Below are 15,116 nucleotides of genomic sequence, written 5' to 3' on the forward strand. Positions count from 1 at the left end.
TGTAAACAAATAATAATAAAAAACACTTTGCAGGTATCAATGGAAGGCCTAAATGAAAGCTTTTGCATTTCTTCTGGAGGGCCAAAATTATCCATGGTGTAGTGTTACATCAGGAACTAAGGTAGCTCCTGATTTTAGAAGACTTTAGTCAATATGGAATATAAAACAGTGGCAGGACTTTAGAGACATTGCAAGGAACCCTCTTAAGTTTTGGTTCATGCTCCAGTTCAACATTTAGGAAGAGAAAGATCTCCTAGATCTCCTCCTTCACAGTGAGCAGAAAGATATGGAGAAGGAAAAGCTATGACAAAGACACCCTTCAAATTGTTCCAGGATTTCTGTGTGTAGTACATGCACTCTGCATGTACAGTTCTAACAGTGATAAATCTATCAGACATAAATACGTGTTCTTAACAAGTCATGAAGTGAAAATGCTACATCACAGACTACCTACTTACCTTATAGAATATCAGCAAAAGATCATCCAGGTTTCCATGCAAATCTCCTACAGGAAACAAAAACATTATTTTCTTTTTTATTTTCTTGGAGAGAAGGAAAAAACTAGAATTATGAAACTGGATTAGTTAGTCCTAACAAGTTCTTCCCCATGTTTTCCTTAGTAGTTTGCCTTGTATCAGGATTAGCTTCATTTTAAGGTACATGCTGAAGCTGCTTGTAAAATCTGGCAATTAAATACTTAAAAGAGTATACAATTGTCTTGCATAAAGTTTTTGTCTTTCCAGCTGGATCTGAAGATCAGACCAGTCACACAGCCAAAGGTTCACTCAGGGAAATTACAGATTTGGCCCTTTCCAAGACATTTATTTTGGAACAGGCAGGGGGGTCTCACCCCAACACAAAGATCACTGCAGCATACCTCCCCTCTGCATATGACTGAATTTCATGCTCACAGAACCAACCTTCTCACGTCTGTGACTCACCACCACAAAGCCACAGAATGGTTTCAAAACCTATTTTGTGATAATATGCTTTCATCACCAATGAGTAGGAAATGAGAAGTGACATTTTTACCCTGCCTACATGTTTTCTGTGTAACTTTTTATTAATTATGAGCCTGCTGATGTCATTCTAAGCAGTCCTTCAAGTTATGATAGATTTTCATCACAAATGTGGATGCAAACATTTCAGGTGCATATTTAATCTGTATTATTAATTTGAAATTAAAAGAAAATGGGGAGAGTGATACCTTATTTTAAGGAAATCATTATTTTGGACCAATTATGTTAAAAAATTAGTCTTTCATCTTCTGCAGAGGATCTTTCTGGTTACAAAAGCTATTGGTTTCAATGGCAGGAAAGGGATCCCTTTAGGTGCTGCTTTTACAGTGCAAATGCGATAGAAACATGTTTTGCTTAGTAAGAACACACTGTGTAGTGAACAAGTATGAATCTGTGTTTCCTTGGTGTGGAGAGCAGTTTTGTTGGTTTGGTTAACAAATTACTGTTTATGCAAAACCTCATTTAAACAAACCCTTTCCTGGCAATCAAAGTAGGTGTATAACCACATCTTAAAAAACATTATTTGTTTTGCATGTGTCATAGTACCCTTCCTTATACCACTTTACTATTACACACATCACACACTGCTAGCTGTCAAGAGTTAATGTTCTGTTTTGCAGCTACTGCGTTCTGTGGCAAGTCAGGATACCTTTATCCATAATTTACAAAAGTGTAACAAAATAGATGTGCAATGAGCTCTTGGTTCTTTACCTTCTGACAGATCACATCCTTCTGTGAGACTAATTTGTTGGTTGTATAAAGACTGATCCATCCTCTTGAGTCCCTTTAGAAATGAGGGTTTCTTATAATTTCAATTTATTCTAGATAGTCATGCTGTCAATGAAAGGTCTTGTTTGCCACCCCTATTAAGCCCTCATTAAATTCATTACTGAGTAAATTATGATGGTAAAGTCTTTTTCTCAGTAAGAGGAGAAAGCAGTGAGACTTGCAGCCAGTGATCAAAATGCTTGGTGGCATTTTAGAGATGGAGTGCTGGAGTATTTAAGCTACACTGCAGTGTTAGCTGAATTAATACTGACTCATTCAGAAATGTTTAATGAGAAAAGGAAAGAGGAGGTGAGGGACTTTCTTAAAATATGCTTACTGTGACTCAGGAACCTTTTTTTTTTGTTCCAATTTATGCCGGATGCCAGGGGGGAGAAGGAAAAAAAAAAAAAAAAAGAGGCATCGAGAGCTTTCTTGTAATGGCAAGATTTGGAAATATCAGTATCATTCCCTAACAATTTGGAATATCAACCCATAGCCCAAAGCGGTTACCTTCTCTGGAACCTTACCACAGACAGTTATCTCCTTGGAGTAGGAAGTTGAAAGATGGGTGATATTTGGCATCTCTTTGAGAACTCTCCTAGTTTCACATAATAGCTGCAGTACATAGCGGGCATGAAGCAGCTGTGAGAAAAAAATGCAGGGAGAAAAGGAAGACTTATTAGAAGCAGCAATATGTCTGTCTGCTTTATTAGTATCAGACATGTATTGCCAAGATTATTTATACTACAGACCTTCAGACATGATTACAGGCTGTATGGTATAGTGCTGGGAATTAGGAGTGTTCATAGCTTTGCACTTGCTTCCTGGTGAATGGATATAGAGCCCTTAATGAACTTGCTTTACATATTTTCCCATTTTATTTCTTGTGTACTGTTTCTACTCTTCCCATCTACAGAAAGGATAAGAGGCTGAGATACACAGCACTCAGAATAATTGCATAAGGTCATCTGTTCAAAGTAACTGGGGAAAAAAAATGACGTAGTTCTAGCTATGAGTTAAAAACAACAAGAACAACAAAACCACAAACCAACCACAAAAACCCTGAAGGCCATAAATTATATTTCAGGAAATTGCAAAAAAAATGAGAGGGAAATTCTGGCAAGGGTTGCCTTGGTAAGAGTTATCTTCCTATTCACTGTGAAAATGGTATGACAACGCAACACTGAAGCTTCTGGTCTTCTCTGCTAACGATTTTTATGAAAATTTTGTCAGTCGGTGATTTTTAAGGCTTTTAGTTCAAACGCAGCTCTGAGGAAGTTTGGTAGAGAAGATAGATGAGACTGACTTTCCAAGATTCATGTTTTTAAAGCAAACAAAAAAGACCAATTGCATATAATCATTTCCTTAATAAAACACCACCCATAGTAAGAGAAGAGCGAGCTGACAGTAAGGTGAAGTCTGAGTGGGCTCATTTTTCACGCGCTTTATGTTTTGCTACTTTTAAGATCAGCCTCCACAGAAAATTACAGACACCCCCCCCACCTTTATTTAGTAAGTTAAAAAGCAAGATAGACCCTTATCCTTTATATACAGTATATTGTTAAACACAAATGACCACAAGTTCAAACAAAGCTGTGCCATGTAATGCCTCCCTGCCCCACCCTCATCTTGTAGGAGGGCAGCAAAGGGGCTTGCTCAGGAACACAGAGAATCAGCAACAGCCTTCTCAGGGCCTTGGCAGCCGCAGACAGCAAGCTCCTGAGATTTGTGCAATCACCCTGTTCCACTACATGAGCGATGCTTTATATTCACTCTTCAATTCCTCTAAGAAGAATGGGGGTGGGGGACAAAAAAAAAAAAAAAAAAAAAAAAAAGAGGACCACACAAGGAGCACTTTCAACCCAGAAGAAGATGACGGCTAGTTTCTAGGTCAGTTTAGGACACCTTCCCCAGTCCTACACCCTCACTGATAACCCCTGCCTTGCAGCTGCTCAGGGTTCCTATTTCATGATCACTGTAATCTCAATGCTAGAAGAGGAGGTCCCCACTAGTCCCTGCCCCCTCCCCAGTGCTGGGTCTGGTGGTCATGCAGCCTAGTGAATCAAATCTGGGAACTGGTCTGGCTGAGAACTGACTGCTTTTGATTTTGTTGTGTTAGCTTCCAGCCAAATCGGTTTCCCAAGACACCTCACCATGGGGCTAGCAGGAAAGGGTAATGGGGTGGAAAGGAAGGGTGAAATATCTCCTTGGGCACCAGTTCAGCCTTACATTGGATTCAACCGATTGTGGAGGTACAATTTGACAGACATGTAAAATAAGTAAAAAGAAATCAAACTAGTTGCAACTTACCTGTTCATTCCTGAAAGCATGAAGAAGAGCATTGGCATCTTCAACAGTAAGGGGGAATGAGAGTCGTGGTCCATAATAGGAGTCTGGAACATCAATCTTCTTTTCAAATTCTGTTAAATATAAGCCTTCATCCACCACCTGAGAAACACTAGGGCTGGTGAAAATGTGAGAAACTGGAACAAAAGGGAAGAAAAACAACAATGTAGAAACTCCACCAGTCCCCCATGGGGCTGTAACAGCATGACCAGAACCAGCTGAACATAACTGATGCTTTACTTGCTGCAGTATTACAGTGGCTAACTTCTGCCTTGTATAGTGGAAGAGCTCCAGGTATCCCCAGATTGTTTCACAATACTAAAAACAAGCAAGCAAACAAACAAAAACCAAGTAAAAGCCAACCAAATGAAAAAAACAGGCAAAAACTCTGTCCCAACAGCCAGTAGCCATGGTCAGAATGCAAAACATTTTGCACTGAAGTTGTGGAGCAATCTGCTCTCATAAGTAATGAGAAACATAATCTGTTACCGACCTTCTTCTCCTTCCCCCACAAAGCAAGGAGATTGAAAGTCATGGCTGATCATTCAATGACCATCATCTGTTTAAAGTTCAATATTACGCTTTTAATACAGGTTTTAAAGATTCACTTTTATTGCTTTTATTTTCTACGTAAAATTTTTAGGCTTAATACCAGTAGGTCAGTGATTATTTTAAAAGTCATTAACAAAATCCTATTTATTCACAGTGGATTGCAAAGCACTCCTTTCTGATACAACTAGGAGACAATGCCACCTTTTGGTTGCCTGCCATAAAACCATTGGATGGAATAAAGTAAACAAAACCATAGCCATAAAAGTAGAGCATAGCTTCTAATTTTCCTGGAATATGGAGAAAGCAGGAACATTGCTAATTGCTTCAATCCAATATTTTCTTAACATACCCTTGAAATGTAACTGACTAAACAGTAGATTCCAGTGTTTTCTTCTTGCAGATTGTCTTTATCATATATTATTCTAAAAGAGAGAACCAGACCCTAGAGGACAGTGTTGTGGCAGCTGCTGTTGCAGAGCTGCTCTTATGAGACGACTGTTGTAAACACTTTTTGCTGGGCTACAGGTAAGTCTTCTGTAACCTTGGTTAGATGCAACTGGAAATAAAAATGTATTATTTATTGCTAGAGGAATACCTGTGGCTGTGACTCAAAACTCACAGCAGCCAAAACCGGCATGCAGCCTCATAAATTATGAGATTCATAATGGCCAACTTTTCTTATAACTGGATAAAATCCATATTAAAGAAATAAATAGGTAAAAATACACTTTTTATCAGCTCTGGAATAAAAAAAAAATTTATCAGCTCTTCTTCTGTGAGCTGATTAGCACATTCAGTATATGGCCATGTAAATGGATTAAGGCATCAAGTGACAGCAAGGTGCTCAGGGTTCACCGTTTCCACCAAGTAGTCTGATTTGCAGTCTTCCACCACAGTTACAGCTTTGTCTGGCCAGACGCCAGAACGTCACCCAGGGGACTGAAACTGCTGGTTCCCACATACTGATCAGCCAAGCGCATCTGCACCAAGTCTCATCCCAGCTCTAGCAGCAAGTCTCCGGACAGCATCTCCCTCTGTGCCCTACCTCTCAGGATGTGGGCAGCTGCAGACTACGGAGCCAGTTCCTCAGACCACCCGAACTCCTCGTGGCTTGCCTGTTCTGGCCAGAGGCTCTCCTAATCTGACACAACTCCTTCAGAGTCAGCAGTCTTCTCAGCAATTCAAGCCAGGCAGACACCTGCCCATGCCTGCTCCTACTCTGGCCCTCCCTTCCTGCATGCAGCAGGCTACCCATCCCTTTACCTCTGAACATGAACCTGCCTTCCTCACAGCCTCACCTCCTTTTTGGCATGTGCCCAGGCTAGGAAACCCAATCTCCTTCCCTGTAGGGCATATCTGTGCAAAGTACACCCCATTTTCCACTTCTGGATGAGTTGTCAAAAGCCAGTCATGGTCATTAGCCTTAGAGTGCACTTAATGTCTCCTCAGGCAGTCTTTCAGCTGGATTTTAAGGCTTCTTCCTGCACAGGATGACTGTGTCGTCTCAGAGCAGTCAGTAATGGATGCCCTAATGCAGCCTCGGGATTAGCACGCTGGCCGACAAGTACCCCGGCTCACCACAGGCCCCATGCAGGACTAATTCTGAAGGATTCGGCACCCCTCTCATTTTAGTCATCTTCCCAGGGAGCACAGGGAATGACCTGCTTTGTACTCTGACACCAGAGCTCTAGCCCAAGCTCAGCGAGTTGAGCCTTTGCTATTAGCAGACCCCGTACAACTACACTACAGGACAATAGCCATATTCCATGTTAAATATGAAAGCCCAGAGCTACATGGAGTCACTTTGGCCATAGAAAGCCCAGGGATCTGGTTCTCCTGACAAGACCACCTCACCATGGGAGTTGTTCAAGGCAAGTCAAAGACACCACTGCCAAGGATGTACTTGCTATTGGGGTAACAGGGAATCAGCTACTTCTGTGGCTCTGAAATAAGCTCTCTGTTCTGCCACCATCCATGCACCTTCAGACTAACCACTGGGGTACCTGAGAGCACCTCTAGTTCCTGAGGAGTGCTCTTACATCTGCCAGATACTGATTCCCAGCCATCAGGTCAAAGCCAGATGGACCTTGAGCCCACTAAGAGGATGAACATTTCTACAACGCTGCAAATATTTATTACTTCACTCCGTTCCTGGCACTGTAAGCTGCAAGCAGCTATGACTTATTCTCCACTGCAAGAATCACCCTGTGCAAAAAGCCTTGGAAGGGTGTTAATGGTGTAAGGGAGGCATCATGGGGAGTGAAGCTGCAGAAAACAGCACTCTTTTTTTGTTCCCTTTTGAAGGAAGGCTCCCAGAGGTGTGGCTTCTGCCCTGGTGACCTTGAGAGGCACAGCCAGGGGTGCTTTGGACTCCCAGTCCCACAACTTTGCCCAGGATATGTCTGCAGCCTTCTCAGCCTCAATGCACCCACAAAAGAATGAATAAATGGGTCACCTTTTGCTGGAAAAACAGTTTCCAGCTTTCTCTGACCAGCAATCTTTCCACTGAAAGGCTGAGTAGGTATGCAGATTTTTTTCTGGTAGGAAGGGAGAAAAATGTAAGGTAGAAAAGGTTTTAATTCTTACTTCCCACAAACCCTTGGAAAATAGCCTTTAATCACAAGCAGAACAAGAACAAGACACACAGCTATATAATATCCCAATCACAACGTAAACTGCACTAACATCTTAAGCAGGATGAGAGGATGAAAAAAGCTTCAGGGTACAACAGATAAACAATCACATCAAAAGCACTACTGTGTTAATGAGATGGTGGCTGCTTGCTTTCTTTGAAAAACATTCTGAAAAAGCAGATTAAAAAGAGGAAAGTGACAAGATGAATAGTGGAGACTGAGTGCTTATAATGTAAGGAAAAACACAGATCACAAAATCTTCAGGTAGCTTTCTCATCACATACTAAGAAGAGGCAACCTATTCTGTGGTAGGAATATTATATTCTATCTTCTTGGAGAGGGCTTTTGAACCATATGCTATCACTCTAATTTAAGTGAGCACACACTAAGCCAGAGAATCGTGGGGTTTAGAAAATGTTGGGAATAGCAAAGCCAATTTGAAGCCTCTCTGCTTGTTATGTTTACACTCACCATGGCTCACATCTTAAGATGGTGATTCAGCAGAATTGGAAGCAGTTCATTAAGAATCACTCTATTCAGCACTGACTTTGCTTAAATCAGTGGGGCTAGCATGGATGCTGCAAAGGTCCCTTAGAGAGGCAAGCAATCAAGAGCTTGAAGTAAAGAATGCACACAGACAATAGCTGGACAAACATAACCACAAACCACACAATACAAATTTGATATGTAATTTCTCAAAAAAAACCCTAAGGTAGGTCCTTTGCATAGGCAGCCTCAGCCATCTCTCTATTAAACATGTACCGTACAGAATCCTTCTGTTTCGTTTTGGGTTCTGGTATCTGTAACATGGGATGATAGAAAGAGGGAAATAACAAACCAAGACAAAAGTAAAGCCTTTGGTGCAGTTATCAAGGCTTAACAGCTCCAGTCCTAACAGATGAATGTTTTAAGCAAGACAAAGGGGAGCTTTACCATAAACCATACACTTTACCATGTGTTTCAGCCTTAACCACGTCTGCAACTCCCAATACCTTCAAAACCAAGAAACAGGTCACCTGTGCAGGAGTGACAAGGGGCAGCCCACAGTACCCTCCATCCCTCCCTGTGCACAGGTGGGGCCTGGATCCCCACCTGCCCACAAACAGCCTATGCATGTAGCAGCGTGCTCTGTACCAGCCATGTCCTGAGTCCTAGCAAGTCACCTGAGGCACCTTACCTTTATTCCTTCTGCCAATAGACACAGTTAATAAAGGTGGATAAACCACATCTACATTGAGCAGCTGTAAAATTCCCTTTTAATATTATAATGAAAATAGAGATTAACACTATTTTTCTAAATCTCAGACATAGCACTACTATTTTCTTTCCCACTCAGGTGGAAAAGCTGAACTGAGGTGTGCTATCAGGGTGTAGAAGTAAATGAAGTGAGCAATGTCTGATTTTCTTTATGTTTGTCAATTCCTTCCCAGGAAGTTAAATGACTAAAGCAGGGGTTTTTGCAGAATACAGTGGTAATGGAAAAAAAATCAAAGGAAGAACTATTGTATCATCTGCCTTGGCTCTGGAACAAGGCTCAAACATAATTTCTTTTTCTGGAGAGCACAGAGAGCATTAGGCACTCTAAAGTATTTAAGAGAGAAAAATTGCCATTTCTAATGGTTGTCATTAGAACACTGAACCACTTACAGTTTTGATGGTGGTTTTATCCTGCTATCAAAGTGTCTTGTGCAAATTTTAATTGGAATAACCTGTGGCTGGACCAGATGAAAGAGAAAGGTCATTCTTTTGTAATTCAATAAGAAGGGGACAGCCTCCTTTTTAACTCCGCTGGGATGAGATGTATTCTCAATTTGTTCAGGGAAATCATATTTGTTTTCTGGACTTAGGAATCACTTTCAGCCTGTCCTTCTGTTGAGCTTGACCTCAAAAGTAAGTTTTGTCCAAGGATCCCAAAATACTTCAAAAATTAAAGGTTATTCTTTGAATAACTGAGCTTTAATTGAGATGGTTTCTAAAGATTTATCTCCAGAAGTTTAAATTTATTTCATTTTTAATCATTCACATACCGATACGTGTTTTGCAGTGAAATCTAGAACAAATTAAAAAGTACTCCAGAACTGCTTCAGGGATAAAAAAAGAAAAAAAAAAAAAAAGAAAAAAAAGAAAAAGAAAAAAAGAAAAAGAAAAAAGAAAAAGAAAAAAAGAAAAAGAAAAAAAGAAAAAGAAAAAAAGAAAAAGAAAAAAAGAAAAAGAAAAAAAGAAAAAGAAAAAAAAAAGAAAAAAAAGAAAAAAGAAAAAGAAAAAAAAAGAAAAAAAAAAACAAAAAAAAAAAATAAAAAAAAAAAAAAAAAAAAAAGAACAACACAGAACAATAAAAAAGAAAATAAAAAAAAAAAGAAAAAAAAACAACAGAAATAAAAAACTCATCAAAAAATAAAATAAAACCCCCCCTCCCATCCCCCCTCCCCTACACCATCACCCCCCCCTCCCCCTCCCCCCTCCCCTAAAACAACAAAAAAAATAAAACAACCCTACAAAAAAAAATACCCCTCCCACCGCACCCTCCCCTACAAAAACAAATAAAATCCCATCGCAATCCCCCCCCCCCTGCCCCCCTCCCCCCCCCCCTAACGCAAATCAAAACAAAACAAAAAAGGAAAAAAAAAAAGAAAAAAAAAAGAAGAGGAGCGACATTTTTGAAGGCAACCTCTTTGATTACACCTGCCCTAAACCAACTAGACACAGTCTTTCTGGATAATCACATCTCACAGTTTAAGAAAACATGCACAGAAAGCTGTGAAAATTGGAGTCAGTAAGACTACCGTGAGAACAGCTTAAGGGCAGTAACATGTAACAAAGCACTCTGAGCACCTCTGAGTATTCTCATAAGAACAACAGGTATCTGTTCGGTCTTGACATCTTCACTCACTGGGTAGATATTGAGCACAGTCAACAGTCACAGGATAAAATTCTTATTACAGTATTTGGGAAATCACACCTCAGCCCCAGCACGTGCCATATGCTGTAAACATCACATTGAAAATTCACTTTCCTCACATCAGGTTTTTCAAACAAAATCTCCATATTACTTTGATTTTTATCCTTACCTGAATCAAGATGAGTACAGTGATCCAGCATGAATGTAAAGAAGTTGGATAGCTGAGTAAGAAAAACAAAAGAACACACACACAGAGATCAGTTTAGGGGATCCAACAAGCATTAACATTCTCTTTCCTTAATTACTAGCAATTTCCCATTTAGGGGATCTAAGACACTACTGTATGTTCCCATAGCGTCAGCCTGCAATAATGACACAACTTGTGTCCTACTACAAAAACAGCTTACTCCTTTCCTTCTTTGCTGTGAATTAGCAGATTGACGCTATATGAATACATAAAAAGTTCCAGGGCTGTATCAATGCTGCTGACATTTTTGGGTGTAATTCATCTTGCCCATCACCCAGACTATTTGTCTAGACTTTGTAGTCAATAGAAAGATACTGCTACAATGCACCAAACTGACTTTAGACACTGATGCTAGGATGAACACAAAGCCCTAGAAGTTCCTAATTCCCTGTTTTGACCCTACAGGAAGCCTGGGCTGACATGCTGAGACACTGGTATCCCTGTTGCACATATCTTGCCTCACAGACATGGTTAAGATCACCCATGGGGGGGATGGCCTGCAATCCCTGGCTAACAGAGCTGTTCTACAGGAACCTCTAACCTAGATGTGGTTGTACAGGCAGAATGGTGTCCTGCTGCTTACGTAGGGGTTTTTTTTTTTTTATATATATATGTATACACACAACTTAATTAGTTCATCTGTGAGGCAGGAAAGTGGTTTTATTATACAGGGGACAACTTTGCAGGGAGAAATAACCACATACCCATTTTGTTTGTGCAACTTCAGTCCTCTGGGGATAATATAACTGCTTGTACAGGAAAAATTGAAGATTACAAACCTGTAGTTGATCTTGCTCATCTGCATATTCAATTGACTGAAAGATACTCAGAGAATAGCGGCGCCTCATCTCTAGCCGGGCCATTGTAAAGCGGTACCAGTTCTGGATGAGGATAGCAGCTCTAATAACTGTCAAAACAGAAAGCAATGGAGTACACATGGATGCAGTGTAATCTACAATGAAAACACACAAGCTACCTTTGCAGAATTTTGCAGACAGATGACAAATTCAGTCCATTGTGCGCAGTCGACATTTAAGATGAAACTCTGAAAAAGGGTTTTCTGATAATGAATACATGATGCATTTACTCTCTCTGTCTTCAGGGACAGATCCCAAACTAGCTGACTTACTCAGGCCTATATTGCTAGAAACCTTCCCCATTTCATTGTCCTGAAGACAGTACCCATGTAAGAAGTGAGCCATGTTCAGCTGATGGGCAGTGTGTGCGTTTGGGGAAGGTGAGGAAAGAAAGAGGAGCAATTTGGCCTACCAACAAAATGTATTTCTTTACCAAGCTGCAGTAAAAAGCTTCAGACTTTGCAAGCTTTAACATGAGCATCCTGTAATGACAGAGTTTGTAACAGCCTCTTTTAACAGAAAGTTTTTGCCTGCACAGCTGTACCAGCAAGCCAGCAAAATTCAAACTTTAGGATAAAATGTTAACACATGGAATTGAAGGGCAGAATATGTTGGTTAAATAGACATGCTAAAAGGCATGCAGATATATCTTTGGCTAGCTTAGTGAACAAAGGAACACTCACCCCAAGAATTCAATGGGACATGTCAGAAGACCATTTTGGACTATATGCTGAATACACATCTCACTCAGTACTTCAAGAAGTTGTGTGTACTATTGTCCCAGTTTGGAAAACTGCTGAAAACTTCACTGAGGGACAATCACCAAGGCTGCAACGTAGAGTGAAGGACCTGCTGCCTACAGGCCTGAGTCATGCCACAAACAGATTACATTCCCTTAGCTGCTCAGATAAAAGTTTGTCAAGCAGAACAACATCTGATGGCATAAAGAGGTCCCAGGGTGGGCACTGTCCTGTGGGGATAGCTCCTCACACCTATGTCAAGCAGTTAGTGCTGCATGAACAGGGGCCACCAGCCAAAGCTGTGCCAGGAGGACAGGAGCTCCAGGAGCTGATGCTCACTTGATCCCTCCCCACCATGTTGACAATCCCCCCTGCTACTCCTGGTACCCAAAGGGCAGCAGCTCTAAGGAGCCAGGGTGTGAAATGTGGGTGGCGGTAGCACTGTGAGCAGGAAGACGAGAGGAAAGGTGAAAGATAAAAGGCAGGCATGCCCTCCACATTACGGATGATCACTGCAGCTCCAACAGACCTGGAGGGAGGAGTGAAAGCAGAAGGCTGGAGGGGCTGTGCTTGGCCTGAAATAAGCATGAGCTTGGGAGAGAAGGAACAAATGAGCTCAGCAGTAACTTCTGCTGTTTCACAGAGCTGTGACTCTCTAGTGCTTTAAGGGTGCTTATCCAGAAAGATCAACTAACTTTGAGAAAAGCATTCCTCAGTCACTTGTTAACTGGTTTTTTTTTTTTTAAGACCAGCTAGAGAGGAATAAATGCACATTTCAGATACTTAGGGCATATGTAAGTATGGATTTATGATCCAGAGGAGGACACCATTTACTATACAATATCAGAACAAAATACAGCTACTGCCTTGAAGATTGAGCAGCTGAAATAATGGCAAACTCAAATCCAGTCATTTGCTTAAATTACGGTCAGAAGGGGACTCTGTATTAACATGCTTAGCCCTACAGAGCACTAACAGGGACAGTCAAGAGGCATTACATGCATCACTGCATAACAGCAAGAGGAAGAGCACAGGGGTATTGGATCCTACACCTGTCTCAATGCAATGACATCGCCACCACCATATTCTTGCCTGGCAACAAAAAAAAAAATAGAGTAAGGTAGGAGGCTACTCTCAAGAGATGTCACATTTACTCACTTAAAGCTGAACATAATTCTTTCTTGACTGGTTCCTTACCTCTTTTTCCCTGTACTCTCAAAAGGATACCAGTAAATAAGTAGACAGGGCCACAAATGTCAAGCTTTTGCCTCCAGCCCTGCAGCTAACACCTCACTTCAAGGAGTTTCCTAAGGAACTTAACTTAATAGCTCAGCATAGGACACAGAAAAAAGTCTTTATGCTTCTGATCTTGGGGAACAAGCCAAAGCAGCTGCAGGGCAACTCTATCGAAGGTACAAGGACAAAAGGAATACACTGATCTTAGCTCCTGACACTCTCAAGAACTAGAGCTGATTTTTGAGCAGATGAACAGATGACCAGAAGAAGCACAGAAACAAAACTGAGACACTCTTCTGAATTCCAGAGTCTGACACAATCACCACTGCACAGCACTGCAAATTCATGAAAAAGAGAGGAAACTAAAACCAACACTAATGTCTTAACACCAATACACTTCTATTTTACTACAGTTGCCAAAACGAACAGTTGATACTGAAAAACAAAACAAAACAAGAAATAACTAACAATTCATACTAATACTTTTTCTCCCTGCAAAACAGCAAAGAGAAGCTCTGTATTAGAGGGACAACAGTTTATACTAGTCAATTATTTTAGCTGATCACAAATACCAGGAATTTTGAGACTAGGATGAGTGGCACCCCAAGAATGATTTTTTTTCTTAAACTGACAGTTATGCAGGTAAAGAAAAAACTCCATGGAAAAGTGATTCTATTAATAAATGTATAACATTAAGGAAGCTTTTTTATAAAAATGCTTACAGGTGCCATAATAGCATGTTATTAGCTTATTTTATCATTAATAAGTATACAGTATAATTAAAGTGGTAAAGTTTTCTAGTCCAGACAAGGCCAAAAAATCAGTTAAGACTCCCATCCTACAGATATCACATCCATCCTAGAAAAACCTTCCTGCCTGAAGGAAATGTAATCCTCATATAACTAAGAGCATCCTTCGTACCTTACATAAGCTCTGAGACCTCTCTTATTTTCTGGCCTTTCTGGAATTCCCCACCACCACAGACCTGAAAGCCTGACACATCACAGCAAGGCTGTCATCAGCTTTTCTGTTTAGAAGAGTACCTAAGGGGCAAAGCACAGCCACCAGCACAGAAACTGATTTCCAGCATCAGAACCATTAAACTTCCCATTAAAGCCCCCCTGGGTTGCTTAATGGTCCTGAGCACTTAACATGGCACAGTTCCACTGGTATCACGTAAGACAGATATATATCAACCACTGTGGTTAATGTTGCAAATCTAACATAATATTTCCTGTATTTTTTTTTTTTTAATTGTACTTATTACAGTGCTGTTATTTTCAGGACTGAATCAGAACATTATTTTCACACTAGGCTAAACTGCATCTGTAAAAGATATCGTTATCAGTTGCAGAAGGTCTCTACACCAGCAAGTACCTGTTAAATTCATGTTATTAATGCATTAGAGGGTTGTACTGCCTCAGGCTGTGGATAGAATAACGGTTCAGCATCATTTGGCTACTGCCGAGGTGCAAAAAGAATACCACCCAGCAACTGGAGAGGACAAAATATTGTCAAACAAACACAAAATCATAAGCCAGCTTTGGGGTAGCAAAGCCAGGCTCCACACCAATGTGTATTGATGGTTGTAGACCAAGAAAGAGTACAGCTCCTCGTGCTCACTCCAAGCTTTTGCACCCTCAGAAATAATCCCAACTAATTCATCTCTGAGGCCTTGCAAGGCACATATATGCATAGCATGCAAACCCAAAGAGGAAGGACCACTTCCCAGTTACAGGTAGGTCTGGGACTCCAGGTGTTTCCATTCTACTTCCACTGCTGTGATACAGCACTGATGCTGCTGTGACAGCCAAGTAGT

The 15,116-nt window shown here is 40.7% G+C and overlaps 1 protein-coding gene across 3 annotated transcripts in view; it reads right to left on the reverse strand.

The window, feature by feature from the left end:
- The window catches only part of PPEF1 (protein phosphatase with EF-hand domain 1), a 43,484-nt gene that overhangs the window by 14,984 nt on the left and 13,384 nt on the right, over nucleotides 1-15,116 (reverse strand). For all 3 annotated transcript variants that reach the window (XM_030019863.2, XM_030019861.2, XM_030019862.2), the window contains 5 exons: nucleotides 11,244-11,371; nucleotides 10,387-10,438; nucleotides 4,098-4,270; nucleotides 2,315-2,429; nucleotides 459-505 (listed from right to left, as the gene is read on the reverse strand). In XM_030019863.2, the coding sequence (XP_029875723.1) occupies nucleotides 459-505; nucleotides 2,315-2,429; nucleotides 4,098-4,270; nucleotides 10,387-10,438; nucleotides 11,244-11,327 (471 nt within the window). In that variant the 5' untranslated portion in view covers nucleotides 11,328-11,371. The remainder of the gene's footprint in view (nucleotides 1-458; nucleotides 506-2,314; nucleotides 2,430-4,097; nucleotides 4,271-10,386; nucleotides 10,439-11,243; nucleotides 11,372-15,116) is intronic.

This window comes from Aquila chrysaetos, chromosome 7, assembly GCF_900496995.4.
Source record: "Aquila chrysaetos chrysaetos chromosome 7, bAquChr1.4, whole genome shotgun sequence".
Classification (NCBI taxonomy): Eukaryota; Metazoa; Chordata; class Aves; order Accipitriformes; family Accipitridae; genus Aquila; species Aquila chrysaetos.